This window comes from Alosa alosa, chromosome 5 (assembly GCF_017589495.1).
Source record: "Alosa alosa isolate M-15738 ecotype Scorff River chromosome 5, AALO_Geno_1.1, whole genome shotgun sequence".
NCBI classification, from domain to species: Eukaryota; Metazoa; Chordata; class Actinopteri; order Clupeiformes; family Clupeidae; genus Alosa; species Alosa alosa.
Window position 1 is genome coordinate 29,631,475 of NC_063193.1, and position 15,438 is coordinate 29,646,912.

Genomic DNA, 15,438 nt, shown 5'->3' on the forward strand with positions numbered 1-15,438 from the left:
AATAATGGTAAGGTTTACTTAGAACAAAAATAACACTTTCTACAAAAAATATTCAAACAATGTTAATATACAATAGTTATATATATATTCCTTTTGAAATATACAGATATAGATTTGCTCAGTTTCGATCATTCTCTGTTTGTCCACTGTCCTGGGCTCCATGTGTAAGACCACATCTCAACCACAAACTACAGTATGTACACGCGCATTCCTTTTCCACCTGCCAGTGACGTGGAACACCAGGCATCGCTCCGCTTCACGCCTGCCAATGTCAGGTGACTGTTGAGTAAGAAAAAACTGCAGCAACGTAAGGAGAACGAGTGGAAAGGAGTCTTTAAGAGTGGATAACTTGGCATTAGTAGACCTCAGCAGTGAATACAACCATGTCTGTTCGTAAAAACAAGTTGGCTAAGTAAGTGCGGAACATGAACTTTTGTGGGTGTCAACGCAAAAAACTACAACAAGAGCAAAAAAACTGTCTTCTATTTATATATTTCTCTCTTAAACATTTCTTATAGACATTTCTTATTCTATTCTTCTCTTATCTTTTTTTTTTACTATTTTTTTATTTGTTTTTGTTTGTTTTGGTTAGAGTCTTCGCAGCACACAGGCGTTGTTCAAAGATAAGTGACGAGCAGGCAAGCAGCACTCTCGTCTCTAGTGAAGGCGTCGGTGAACCTTGACCCCACGACCCTTTGACCCCTGAGCACTTCCTGGAGCGTCCCAGAGTAGGTCAGCACCGCTAGCCGCGGGTTTGGCGGGGCAGGTGGGGTCATCGGCAGGGCTGTGGGGGCGGGGTGGGGTGGGGGGGGGTAGTAGAAGTAACAGTAGTAGTAGTAGTAGTATTGGTGGAGGTGTTGGTGTGTGTGTTGGGGTCAGCGCAGCGCTCGCTCGCTGGCGCCGCCCCTCAGGCGGGCAGCCTCAGCAGCAGGCCGTGGAGCAGCAGGCAGAGCAGAGCGGCGGTCGAGCTGAGGGAGCAGGACGCGGCGCCGTCGCAGCCCTTCTTGCCGGTGCAACGCTCTTGCTCACACAGCACGCCCTTGAACTCCGGCGGGCACACACACTTCTGGTTCTGCACACACGTGCCGCCGTTCTGGCACATGAGCATCTCGTCGTCACACACGTTAGCTGGTGGATGGGAGACATACACACACACATACACACACACACATACATAGAGACACACACACACACACACACACACACAATAGACATCAGATTCAACTAGTGTTGCATGTAGGTGTAGCATGCACCATAAAAATACTATAATGTGTAGCTACTGTAGGCTACTGTATCTGGAAGATAAACTGGACTGACGTAGTAGTGTCCTTGTGTACAGACATCAAAGTAAGCTGTACTTAGTCGTACTAGTGTTATACATTTTACACAATTCTGAACAATGAACATGAGCACTGCTGGAGAGAACACAAAAGTAACACTGCCAAATGTAGGCCTATGTAAATGAATGTAAATGAAGTTTAAATGTTCTGTCATGTATTTATAGACCCTTAACAATAAAAACAAAAACAATGCTTGAACGTTCTATTTGGTTCCCAATCTACTTCCTCTGCATTAAGATAACATATGGAATGTTAAAACGGAAGCCTTGTGGGGCCAACTATGATGCTGATAATGAAACTCTCTTGAAAGGGTCTATATATCCCCCTTCCGCATGAAAGGTGTGAGTGTCTGACTTACGGATGCAGCCCTGTTTCCAGGTGAAGCCGGGTAAACAGTCCTCACACTTCTGCCCCGTGGTGCCCTCTCTGCACTGGCAGAAGCCTGTTTCGTTACAGCGGGCATGCAGAGAGCCCAGCTGGTTGCAGTTGCATTCTGGGTAAATGGAAAAGAGCAGGTGCAGCCCATGAGAGCGAGGAACGAACTTGGTCTTTTATACTGTAGCCTTTGGTGAAAGGGATGGGGGATTTATGAAAAAGGCCTCGAGTTTGACATTGAATCTCTTTCTCCCGGGTCAAAGAATCTGAAAAGTAACCCTTAACTCCACTCTTCCAAGGAATCTTTCTTAGAGGACAACATGGAGGAGTCCTAGGATGTTTTATATCTAAGGGTGTATGATGATTTTTTCTGTACAAGAGTCTGTCTCAAACCTCTGGTCTCTGCACGGCTGATATTTTTGATGCTGTATGGAGGCTACATCACTATGGATACGAGGAAGAGCAAACCTTCAGGAGCTTTAAGTATTCTTACCCCGAGGTCATTTCTGCCCAAGGCTACAAATCCAGCCTCTCCTCCAGCAATATCTGATCACGTGGTTGTGTGCTACACACCAAAACTCCAGGGAACGGCATCTGAAACAGCGCCTCCAGGTCCTGCTCACATCTGTGTTCTGCTTGTAAGTCCACAGCCTTGCTGACAAAAATGTCAGCGCTTGAGCTGTCAGTCAGGCCTGTTGCCTGGGAGACGGACAGCATTCCGTCTGGCCAGCAGATGTCAGTGTTCTACTGTAACATTCTACCGAGTGTGGCGGTGGCTGCAGCCAACAGAATGCCAGCTGGTGTTGAAAGGCAAGCTGTTAGGCTTTCAGAAGCATAAGTCTGCTCTGCCATAGCTATGTTTTTGAACAGGATAACAGGATGTTTTTTTGTTTTCAAATAAAGCTTCACTTGACAGATTCTCATGACCAGGATATAGCTTTCCTATTCTTTGCATTACATCTACAGTGCAAAGAGATGTTGAAAATGTAATTCTGAAAATAAACTACATACAGTATCTGTTTATACAGTATTTTAAAATAATTTGCCCAATCCATTCATTTCTGTACATTTTAAGTATTTATGAATGGGCTCTAATTGTCAGTCTGTTTCAGTACATTAATACACTATACACAGTAGATTAGATGTGTGCATATGGAAGCAGGGGTCTATCACCTGTTCTATATGGCAGTGTGTGTATCGGAGCTGCGTGGTGTGTGTTGAGTGTGTGTGTGTGTGTGTGTATGTTGGGTTTGCTGGGATCCACAGGGCGACGGGCGGGTAGGGGCGTGGGTGGAGTGGCGGGCGGGTGGGCCGTTCACATGAGATTTGCACACGGTCGCCATGACGGGGAGGCGGAGTAGGGGTCATGAGTGAGGCGGAGCTGACAGGGTGTGGTCAGACGCGGTGGAGGACGATCGTAGAATGCGCTAAACATCACGTCTGCCTGGACGACACTCGGACGACACTCGACGCCCAGGGTCAAATGTCACTTATGCTTGAACACACACTCAACCCAGCAAATGTCGGGGGGCGGGGTAGGGGTCATGAGTGGGCGGAGCTGACAGGGTGTGGTCAGGCGGTGGAGGGGCGATCGTGAATCGCGCTAAACATCCGCGTCTGCCTGGGCGACACTTTCGGACTGACACTTTCGGCGCCAGGGTCAAATGTCACTTATGCTTGAACACACACTCAACGCCCAGGGTCAAATGTCACGTCTTCCTGAACACTAGGGCTGCAACTAAGCTTTGTTTTCACAGTTGATTAATCCGTTCATTATTTTCTCCATTAACCGATTAGTTGTTTGATTGATAAAATGTCTTGGAAAGGGTGAAAACATGTTGATCAGTGTTTCCAAAAGCCCATGAATATGTCCTCAAATGCCTTGTTTTTTCCACACACCAATGATATTTAGCGCACTGTCATAGAGGGGTTAAGTAAGGCTGGAAATATTCAAGTTTAAGAAGCTGCAATCAGAGAGAATTTAGAGGTATTTTCAGCAAAAAATTGACACAATATTTTAGTAATTGCTGCAGCTCTACAGAAAACACTCTCACACCACCCATGAAATGGCACTACAAACACATTCTGCTTGTCTGAGGAAGTAAACGAATAAGTGCATAAACGATCCCCTGTGGAATTAAAAAGTGGTTTGAATCCAAACAGTAATTTCATGCATCATGTCTGTGCTGGGTTGATGAAAGTCTAAAACAAAGTCTAAACTGTCTCCACTGTGAAGTCTACAGTATAGGCCCTATAGTATAAGTCCCTTCATATCCTGACCTATAGTATAGATCCTATAGTATAAGTCCAGAGTATATATCCTATAGTATAGATCCTATAGTATAAGTCCCTTCATATCCTGACCTATAGTATAGATCCTATAGTATAAGTCCAGAGTATATATCCTATAGTATAAGCAGAGAGGGTTAAAGCGGAGCGAGAGGCGCAAACGTTCGACAGTTTCCGCGTTTGATTATTGCAAGGGGGAGGGGGAAAATTCCCTTTATGCAGACCAGAGTAAACCCTAGCTGCACTAATGTCAATGGAGACTTGTGGAATTTTACCAATAAATTGGTCATTATGTCTTTTGGATTTGTTGAGGGTTTTTTGGAAATTTTTGTCATAATCTGTAAGTGTCTGGGATCATTTCAAGCCTAAAAGTGTAATTTTTTAGTGTTAGGATTTGTAATAAAATAACTTAATATCAGACCATGCTGCTGCCAGTTACTGTCTGGTTGTTAGCATGCTAGCTAGCCTCTTAGCTAAGGTAACATTTTAAACGGAGAAGTGTAATTTCTTTTAAATGACAACTAGCTGAATAACATTACTGACATTAGTTAAAGTGGATAGTTTATACTCAAGCGAATTTGCAACAGTATATTAAGTTTAAGTGAAGTCCTTCAACTACTAGTCACTTGTTAGCGCATAGCTGTATTGCCATAGCTACTCCCATCCACTTGTATAGCATTTTAAGCTACAGTAGCGTTAGCTCGGTTCACATGACTAATTAAATTATTCATATCATGTCCTAAAGAATGATTCATTGGTATCATACATGATTATAAACAATAATAATGTGAACACAATTATGTTTATCTGTTTTTATTGCTTATTAAGAGAGAAAGTTTATTTAGTGACGTAAGGTGACACTCCCACTTATGCAGACCGGAACTGTCCCGTTGTGCTCCCATAGAAACGAATTACGTTGCTCTATCTTGCTAGTAATCAAGGATCTTTGGTATAAGTCCAGAGTATATATCCTATAGTATAGATCCTATACTATCAGTCCAGAGTATATATCCTATAGTATAGATCCTATAGTATAAGTAACTTCATATCCTGACCTATAGTATATATCCTATAGTATAAGTCCAGAGTATATATCCTATAGTATAGATCCTATACTATCAGTCCAGAGTATAGATCCTATAGTATAAGTCCCTTTATATCCTGACCTACAGTATAGATCCTATAGTATAAGTCTAGAGTATATATCCTATAGTATAAGTCCAGAGTATAGTATAGATCCTATACAGTACTATCAGTCCAGAGTATATATCCTATAGTAGCCTGGCCTCTGTTCTCATCAGAACTCTCTCGAAGATGGACACTATTGTACCATATTCTGGTCAGTACCAAAATAAACTATCAAAATAAAAGGCAACAAAAAAACACCCAAAAATACTAAAAACAAGAACTCAGGTGGTTGTAGTGCAGTGCTGGGGTGGACAGCGGATTCCAACTGACCTATGCAAACGTTCTCATCGTCCAGATCAGCCGAGCCGTTGCGGTAGTATCCCAGGCGACAGTGCTGGCAGTTCTGCCCCCTAGTGTTGTGTTTGCAGCTGACGCACGTCACAATGTTGATGAAATCGATATAGCTGCAGCGGTTTGAGTGGCCGTAGCACTCGCAGTCTGATGGGGGGGAGAGCAGAGCAGAGCACCGTTAACAGTGTCAGGAGTTACACCGGGGGGGGGGGGACAAAGACAAGGACTTAGATGGACAGGGGATGATGGATGGCGAGATAGAGAATGAGAGGAATGAACAGAATATGATGCCTTTTAAAACAGGGAAGATAGACTATGAGAGCTGTATAAGCAGACAAACAGTAAGTGTGGTTCTGAGACATGCTAAGATTCTCCTCACAGTAAGCATGGTTGCTAACACATGCTAAGACTCTCCTCACAGTAAGCATGGTTGCTAAAACATGCTAACACTCTCCTCAGAGTAAGCCTGGTTGTTGAGACACACTAAGACTCTCCTCACAGGAAGTGGGGTTGTGAAAACATGCTAATGCTAAGACTCGCCTCACAGTAAGAATGTGGTTGCTGAGACATGCTAACATTCTCTTCACAGTAAGCATGCTACCACATCCTAAGACTCCTCTCACAGTTTAGTGTGGTTGCTAACAAGAACCAAGTAAGCAGACACACTGTCTGGAGTCAACATGCTAAGTGTGTGTGCAGCATGTCGACTGATTTGGTGTTGATCTGAGGTTCCTGCCTGATCAGGCCAAGGCAGAGAGGAACTTTTCCCATCTTCTTTTGTTCGCTCTTTCTTACTTACTTTCTCTTTTTCCCCTGCATACTGATCTTGAACTGCTCTTGAAAAATGGCCTGAATTCTAAGTAGCTGGGAAAATGAGGGAGCGTTGTTAAACAAAAGCTCAGCTCTGAGGAGACGAGCCATGAGGAGGACTACACCTCAAGAGGAGGACTTTCATTACAGTCACCTCAGCTGAAGCCACCACACACTCACACACACACACACATTACTGTATTCATCACGTGTGTGTGTCTGTGTGTGTCTCATCACGTTTGTTTGTGCGTGCACATGTGCATGCATGTTCGTATCTGTGTGATTGAGTGTATACTGTATGTGTGTGATTGAGAGAGAGTGAGAGAGAGGTTGTGTGTCTATATGTGTGTGTGTTTGTATATTAGTGTGTGTGTGTGTATGTGTATGTGTGTATGTTAATGTGTGTGTGTGTGTGTGTGTTTTAAAGTGTGTGTGTGTGTGCAGCCTGAACTCTCTCAACCCTCCAGAGGGCCCCAGGCTGTTGGGCTGTATAAATTAACGGGGTACTTAGATGGGAATTTAGTTGTTTAATAGGGCATGGTTTTGACTTCTCTCTGTGTTTGGGCGGGCGGACAGATAAAATATTGATGTGATGTTTTAAAGATGCCACTGCTGCTGCTGCGCTGTGCAGGGCCAGGGTGTGTGTGTGTGTGTGTGTGTGTGTGTGTGTGTGGTGTCGTTCGCTAAAGTCCAACTGAGGCGGCCGCTGAGTGGGCCTACAGGCGCAGGACGGAGGGGAGAGCCGCTGATGATTAAATATGAATGGCCAATTACCCTACAGATTGTTGGGAGGATGACACCTACGGTCACACAGAGCTCACACACACACACAGACTACACACACACACAGACTACTCATACACACACAGACACACACACAGCAGAGCACAGACACACACACAGACTACAGAGACACACAGAGACACACACACACACACACACACATGTACACATTCATGCACACACTCACTCTAGGCTAATCGGACTGGGGGCGTGGGAGAGAACAAAACAAGATTGTTCATTTGGGAACGAGCAGGTCTAAAATAGCATCACAAGTAAGATATCCTAACTAGCTGGCAAAGCAAAATATGTGTGTGTGTGTGTGTGTGTGTGTGTGTGTGTGTGTGTGTGTGTGTGTGTGTGTGTGTGTGTGTGAGAGAGAGACCTACCTTTATGAAGCAAGCAAGTGAAAACAAACATGCAAGCGACGTAGAGGAACATGGATGAAAGCAGAGAGAGAGATGCAAAAGAGATAGAGACAGTGACAGATGATGATGTTTTTTCCCACAGTTCTTCATAACACAGTATTTTAAGACACCGAAAAAGAATCTGAAGCTTTCACAAAGCAACTCACATCAGTGTCACATACAGTACACATTATGCACAACTCAACCCCACAGTATCAAAACAGGTATGCAGATGTTCTCTCTAGTCTGCTCATCACTCTGAAATCATAACCACTATGCATGATCGACTGCACGTGTCTTACCTTGGAATCGGACGTACGCTACTTTTGTCAACTGTGTCCTGGGTCCTCCAGGAACCAACATTCTGGAAACCGCTTGAAAGATAAAGCCACTACCATTAGATCTCAATTTAATAAATATCTAACTGACTAAGGGTATTCAGATAATAAGGACGCAAGCCCAACGCACACCCAAACACACACACATACACACACACACACACATACTTCCAATATGGAAATCACCTAGGTGCTTTGTTCTCTCATCTAAATGTAATCTATCTACAGCAGCAGGGGACAGTTATTGCTTAGTCACAATAACAGTGAATACCCTTTGTTTGAACGGGAGTTAACAAACGACCACAGACGTGTAGAGGACGACTCAGGAGGCTACAGACGTTAACAAGCGATCACAGATGCATACTATAGAGGACGACTCAGGAGGCTACAGACGTTAACAAGCGATCACAGATGCATACTGTAGAGGACGACTCAGGAGGCTACAGACCTTAACAAGCGATCACAGATGCATACTGTAGAGGACGACTCAGGAGGCTACAGACCTTAACAAGCGACCACAGATGCATACTGTAGATGACGACTCATGAGGCTACAGGCATTAAGAAGCAATCACAGATGCATACTGTAGATGACGACTCAGGAGGCTACAGGTGTTAACGAGCAGTTTCAGATGTGTAGAACGATTCAGGAAGCTACAGGCGTTAACAAGCCGCCATAGACTTGTAAAACGACTCAGGAAACTACAGGCGTTAACAAGCGGCCACAGACCTATAGTGGAAGACTCAGGAGGCTACAGGCATTACAAAGCGATCACAGACGCATAAAGGATGACTCAGGAGGCTACAGGCATTAAAAAAGCGATCACAGATGCCTATAGGATAACTCAGGAGGCTACAGGCATTACAAAGCAATCACAGATGCCTATAGGATGACTCAGGAGGCTACAGGCATTACAAAGCAATCACAGATGCCTATAGGATGACTGAGGAGGCTCCTGTAGAGTGTCTGGTGTCTAGTGGAGTTTCTGAATGTAGAGAAGTAGCTACTGCAGGACAACTGCGTCTCTTATGCGTCAGGCAACAATGGTCACAAAGGTCACACAGGTCAGAGGTCAGCGCGTCCATCTCACAGACAGACCCAGTCCAGACGAGATGGAGCCCAACTTCAGAACCACATTGGTTCTAAAGCTCCAGCTGCCAGTCTGGGAACAGAAAGAACCAAAGTTCTCTAATGTGTCCAGTGGTGGAGCCTTAGGGTCATTCTGTGCCAATCAGATGCTGATGCAACAGGGGCTTCAACAAACCTACAGTAGCACGCGGGACCAGTGAGCGAGGGTTGAGAAACACACCGCATGGAGCTGTGGATGCGGCACAGATTCGGCCCTGATCTGGCTCTGACGTGGAGCCTGCGTCAGGGGTGACGTCGTCCCCCATTGGGACACCAGTGACCTGGCGAGGGAAAACAGTGAGCACGAGGAGGGCGTCCTAGAGGACACAGGACGTCTGCTCCTCTCCACTCTGCTCTGCCCTGCTCCGCTTGTCCTGTTTGCCATACAGCCCCAGCCCATGCCCCAGCCCCTGCCCCTGAGGCAGAGGCAGACAGGCAGAACCAGAGGCAGGCAGGCAGGCAGACAGGCAGCTTGCACTCCACCTTCAACTCCATTCCTCAGTCAATAACAAGCCCACAGAGTGGAAATATTCAAGAGCTATTGACCGCTGCTGGGACGGGATCTGAATGCATTAACATTTGGGTCGGGGAGGCGATGCGATGCGATGCAGTGCGGACAGGCATGAGGACACCATCACATCTGATCATCACACGGCCAGTGTGGATCTGCACATGGAGCTGAGGAGAGGAGGGCAGCTAGCACACACACACTGGGTGGGGGAGGGGGGCGGTCAGGCTATTTGAAGACTACTTATCATACTTGTGCCTTCGCTAAGGAAAAGCACAAGAAGCACAAAACCACACACACACACACACACACACACACACACAGTAACGTCTACTAGCAGTATACCTTTTTTCTCATAGTCTTTCTTTTCAAAAAATTTCTCTTTCTTTTTTTTGCCCTCTGAAATTTCCTCTTTGGCTTCCCTGCTCTCTCCCGGCGTGCCAGGAATTTCATTGCTCTTCTCACTGTTGCCAGTAACTGGAATGTTACACATCAAAGACATGATCAGTAAAAGATACTTCCAAAAAACACTCAAAACAAGCATTCTGATATGGTTTTATTAAAGCACGAAGCAAATATATCTGACATTACACAATGCATATTTAAAATACTAAAAGTAAAGCATGCAGTGTGTGCTTCTGAGCAGCATAAATGCAATCTTCATGTCCTGCAGATTTACAAACATGTATCTCTCACAGCCACAAGTGGACGAGTGTTGAAATGTGTCCTCTGTACCTGATTTCTTTTTTTCCTTACTGGACGTGGTGCTTTCGGCCCCCCCTCTGCCTGACTCCGACGCGTCTGGGGCTGAGGCTTCAGGTGCAGCAGGTGTGTCGACTGGAGGAGCAGCATCAGTTGCCTGAGGAGCAGGATTGGTTGCTGGGGCAGCACCATCAGTTGCCTGAGGAGCAGGATTGGTTGCTGGGGCAGCAGCATCAGTTGCCTGAGGAGCAGGATTGGTTGCTGGGGCAGCAGCATCAGTTGCCTGAGGAGCAGGATTGGTTGCTGGGGCGGCAGCATCAGTTGCCTGAGGAGCAGGTTTGGTTGCTGGGGCAGCATCAGTTGCCTGAGGAACAGCATCGTTTGCCTGAGGAGCAGCATCGGTTGCTGGGGCAGCATCAGTTGCCTGAGGAACAGCATCAGTTGCCTTAGGAACAGCATCGGTTGCCTGAAGAGCAGTATCGGTTGCTGGGGCAGCAGCATCAGTTGCCTGAGGAACACCATCGGTTGCCTGAGGAGCAGCATTGGTTGCTGGGGCAACAGCATCAGTTGCCTGAGGAACAGCATCGGTTGCTGGGGCAACAGCATCAGTTGCCTGAGGAGCAGCATCAGTTGCTGGCAGAGCCATGTCAGTATCTTGAGGACTAGCAGAAGGAGCAGTAGTTTCAACAGGAATAGCATCGGTTGCTGTGGGAGCAATGCCGGTTACTTGTGACAGTACAGAGACAGCAGTGGGTGGTGGAAGAGCATCAGTTACTAATGGGACACCATCAGTCGCCATGGGAAGGGGGACGGTTGCTGGGGAAACAGCATCCGTTGGTGCGGCTGCAGCATCAGTAGACTGGGAACCAGCTGCAGTAGTCTGAGGAAGAGTGCTTGCTGAGGAAGGCCCGACAGTGGACGCTTTGGGCATGGGGTCAGTGGATGCAGCAAACACTGTACTTCCAGGGGACATGGTTCCAAGGGGAACGGTTACTGGTGTAGGGCCGGCTGTTATTAGGGAAGGAACTTCAGTTGCAACAGGAATAGCGTCAGCCACTGTGTCTATGTCTCTTGGAGGACCGCTGGTCGTTTGGGTGACCGCATCCATTGCTGCAGTGACAGTTAGGGGAGGCGATGTCAAAGTGTCCGCCAGTGGAGTGGTTGTCATTGCTGAAGGTGCCCCGGTGGTGGTGGTGGTGTCGGTTACTGTGGGAACCAGGCCAGCATCCGCAGAAACAGAGCTGGTTACCGTAGCACTTGCATCCGTTGCCACTACGACGGAGGAGGTTGCTGATGAGGTGGCTGGGCTGGTGGCGGTGACGGCGTCTGGGAGCTGCGTCGCTGTAACTGTGCACATCAGAACAATCAGAGGCCAGGCACGCGCGGCGCTCAGCGCTGCCGTTAGGTCACTGCGGTCCTTAAGTCTACCGGCGAGAAAGGCCCCCGGTCAAATCAACTAAACTATCCCATTTCCAGCTCAGCAGAAATGGGATATCTTTGCCCTGATAGCATCACCCCACCTCGCCCTCCCCTCCTAATGCCACAACCCCCTGCCCCTGTCCACCCCATCAAGGACAGGGTCCGCTCCTGCATCCTGTTATGGTCTCATGTATCGGTCTCCCTGCAGCGGGTTCAATAGATGGGCCTTTTTGGGTGTCCCTTACCATGACCTGCCTTCGTTTCGCTTGTGAAATATTTAGCAGCTGTTCATTCAATCGCTAGTCAGAAATAGATCAAAAGCCGTTTGAGTTTTGGCCTCGTGCACACGCGCTGTGCAGCCGAGGCGCTCGGCCATACGCAGTGCTCCTCCGAGTGCTTGTGTTTCACAATAATGGCGTATTTAAAGATTTATTGCCGTTGGGTGCTGGTTGGATCCAGGACTGTGCTGTGACGCGCGCGTGTGTGTGTGTGTGTGTGTGTGTGTGTGTGTGTGTGTGTGTGTGTGTGCCTGCTCTGAAACACACCACTGAGTGTTGACAAACACCTGGTAATTGAAGGGGCTGCAGGAATGGAACTGAGAATAGAATATGGTAATTACTTATTGGGATTTTGACCTTAAGGAGCCGCATGGAACAAACAGGCACACCTCCAAGCAAGCCAGGGCATGTGCATGTGTGTGTGTGTGTGTGTTGGTGTGTACTGTGCATATATTTGTCTGCACTTATGCATATAGATACATAGCTGTCTAGAGAATTATAAATATAGTGCTCTCTCTCTCTCTCTTTCTGTTTGCCCCTCTTTCTAATTCCCTCTCACACACACACACACACACACTCCACACACAAATGCACACACACTATCGTTTTTTCCCGCTGGTGCCAGTGGATCTTGGCCCTGGCTGCGGTCACCTGACCCCCACAGGCGAGCAAGCGATCTCAAGGAAAAGCTGGACACATGGCAGTGTGGCGCGGTGGCACGGCCGCTAGGGCAGCATGGCAGCGCAGTGGCTCGGCAGTAAGGAAGCAGCATGGCGTCGCTCGCTGGCACCTTGGCCCACTTCCCTTAATGAGCGATTTAGCCCAGCGGTAATGGCACTAATCCGGCTTCCTTGAGTCACCTCGGGAGAGAGATGGGGAGGCGGTATTACGCCCATCAATCACGCTGAGAGCTGCCACCGCCACGGCTCTGTCTTTTACTGCCGCTTGGAAATAAGTTTAGATGTTATATTTCATACGTTTTTATATATTCATACACTATTGTCAGGTATTGTTCATATATCTTGCAATGTAAATACAAAGTATGTTGCCTTCATCACACCTACAGGACAAGTCTGAAAGTGTACAAATATCTATGTGTGTGTGTGTGTGTGTGTGTGTGTGTGTGTGTGTGTGTGTGTGTGTGTGTGTGTGTGTGTGTAAAGGGCTGGAGCTGGAGAGGGGTGCAGCTGTGAAGATGAGCTCTCAGGATTCTCCTGTTTGGCTTGAAGTGCGCTCTACTGAGCTGTCATCACTCCCCACAGAGCCTGCTCACAGTGTGTGTGTGTGTGTGTGAGCCTGCTTTGGATGGAAGCCTCACTGAGGCTGTTTTCTTGGCTGTAGATTCATCCAGAGGCACTGCCAGAGACAAGGCCTCCACTCAGCTTTCAATGCAGTTCAAAAGCATCTCACACACACACACACACACACACACACACACACACGCACACACACACGCACACACACCTGGCATTCTCACACTGATACACACACTCTTTCTTGCTCTTGCTCGGGATCTTGCTATGTCATGCTCTCTGCCACTTTCTCTATCTCTATCCCTCTCTCTCTCTTTTTCCTCTCTTTTCTCTATCCCTCTCTCTCTCTCTTTTCCCTCTCTTTTCTCTATCCCTCTCTCTCTCTCTCTCTCTTTCCCTCTCTCTCTCTTTCCCTCTCTATCTCTATCCCTCTCTCTCTTTCCCCCCCTCTCTCTCTTTCCCTCTCTTTTCTCTATCCCTCTTTTCTCTTTTGCTCTCCAGAATTATGTTTGTATCTGTCCATCTCTCTCCTCTCACAATCTCTCACATTCTCTGAGTAACTGTGTGTGTTAGTCATCACCGTGTGTGTGTGTCTGTCTGTCCCAGTCACTGCTCCTGTCTGATTGGCTGTGTGTGTGTATGCGTGTGTGTGTGTGTGTGTGTGTGTGTGTGTGAACAAGGAGCCAAAGCAAATGTCTTTTTAGTACAACGCTGCATTGCACAGGCAGCTACGCACTGAGCCAGACAAAGAATCATTCTTTTTCCCATGATTCATAGCGTCTGTCCTTTCCAGCGCTGTTATCCCATTTGTACTCCACTGCCCACAGGGTCAGTGTGTACCAGCCGTGGTTTTTAAACCACGCACACTTGAGCTTTGCAGGCCTGAACGGATCTTTCAAAAAAAGACATGTTGAGAAAAAAGTTTGTTTGATTGTTTGTTTGTTTTTTTTTTTATTTTTTTTTCTCAGAAGCGTGGAGACAGTCTAGCTGCCGGGTTTTCCTGAAGAGGGGGCGGGTGTGTGGGGGGTGGGGGTGGGGGGGGTCCCATACCTTTCCTCCGGCTCACTTGCGGCCCGTCCTTGGTTTTCTTGCGTTGCGGGCTGGGTGGAGGCGAGGGCTTGGGGGGAGGATCCGGGCGGGCTCGTGGAGGTGGTGGCACTTTCGGCAAATCGGGCACTGTGGTTTTGGCCTTGGCCACCGCCGGTCCTTAGGGGAACAATTTGAGGACCGAACGCTAAGAGGATGGGGGGGCAGGGCGAGGTGGGGTCCACTGAAAGGTGTGTGTGTGTGTGTGTGTGTGTGTGTGTGGGGGGGAGGGGGCTAGTGATGCCTGCGCTGATGTTCCAACACAAACATGCTCTCTTGCATCCACCAGCGGCTTCCAGAACTCATCAGGCTGAACGGACAGAAACAGCTGACCGGTGCATCGCTGATCCCACTCCAAACATTGATGAGTCAATTACCAGGGGACCAGACTCACTTCGAGCTCTGAAGGTCAGCCAATGAAAGGAAACAGAAGCCTGCTGTTCATCGCTGGAAGATGCAAGAGTACGCAGCCACATCCCCCGCACCCCGTTACATTACGTTGCGGAGTCTTGCTGATTTTCTACAGACTCTCCACGCTCTGATACTCTCAACACAACACTCAAACAGGACTCACAGTCTCGATTGAGGCCAGAGCCCAACGTGGCTCCGGCAACACTCCTGGATCAATGCAACCGCACAGCAAAGGCAATAAGATCAATCCGCACAGGGGGCTGGGCTACAGTGTCAATTCAATTCAATTGATGAAACCACTTCAAACGAGGACCAAGACAGCTACCTGCTACGACGGACGATCAAGGTCACATGCCGACAGTTCACTTTTCTCATTTGCCCCTTTGCGCTCTCACTTGCAGAGTGAGGGGGGGTGGGGGTTAGCGTTATAGCGAGTTAGCACAAACTGTCATTAAAACTGCAGTGTGTGTGTGTGTGTGGGGTGTGGGTGGGGGTTGGGTGCTTTAGCGCCCATACCATGTCTGGGTCCAAGTACCCACGGGGTAACTGCGGTCATTTCCAGATCCCACCCCATCTTTCTCTCCCAATTACTTCCTGTCACACTTCACTGTGCCATCCAAGTAAAGGAACCCCCAAAAAAAAAAACCTGCGGTGTGAAATCCTGGCAGAGGTTAGCGTTAGTTAACAAGAGTTTGGCTAAAGGCTCAGCTGGCTTTTCTCCCTTCCTACTGGCCTCAGTCCAGAGCTGGCCACCCCATCCCCGACCCCGGCTCGCTGGCGGGGGATGCTCACTTTCAGGCCAAACTCATTAACTGGTGAGTTGATGAGCGCTTGC

General features: G+C 47.7%; 2 protein-coding genes across 2 annotated transcripts in view; both read right to left on the minus strand.

The window, feature by feature from the left end:
• Positions 1-816: 816 nt before the first annotated feature.
• The window catches only part of ntng2a (netrin g2a), a 77,245-nt gene continuing 62,623 nt past the window's right edge, over positions 817-15,438 (minus strand). The window contains exons 6-8 of the mRNA XM_048243773.1: positions 5,463-5,630; positions 1,699-1,833; positions 817-1,128 (exon numbers count right to left, since the gene is read on the minus strand). Coding sequence (XP_048099730.1) covers positions 908-1,128; positions 1,699-1,833; positions 5,463-5,630 — 524 coding nt within the window. The 3' untranslated portion in view covers positions 817-907. The remainder of the gene's footprint in view (positions 1,129-1,698; positions 1,834-5,462; positions 5,631-15,438) is intronic.
• LOC125294778 (mucin-7-like) lies at positions 7,783-11,643 on the minus strand. Its single transcript, XM_048243774.1, has 2 exons — positions 9,800-11,643; positions 7,783-7,854 (listed from the first exon to the last, which is right to left on the minus strand). The coding sequence occupies exon 1, from the start codon at positions 11,511-11,513 to the stop codon at positions 10,065-10,067; it is 1,449 nt and encodes a 482-aa protein (XP_048099731.1). The 5' UTR covers positions 11,514-11,643; the 3' UTR covers positions 7,783-7,854; positions 9,800-10,064.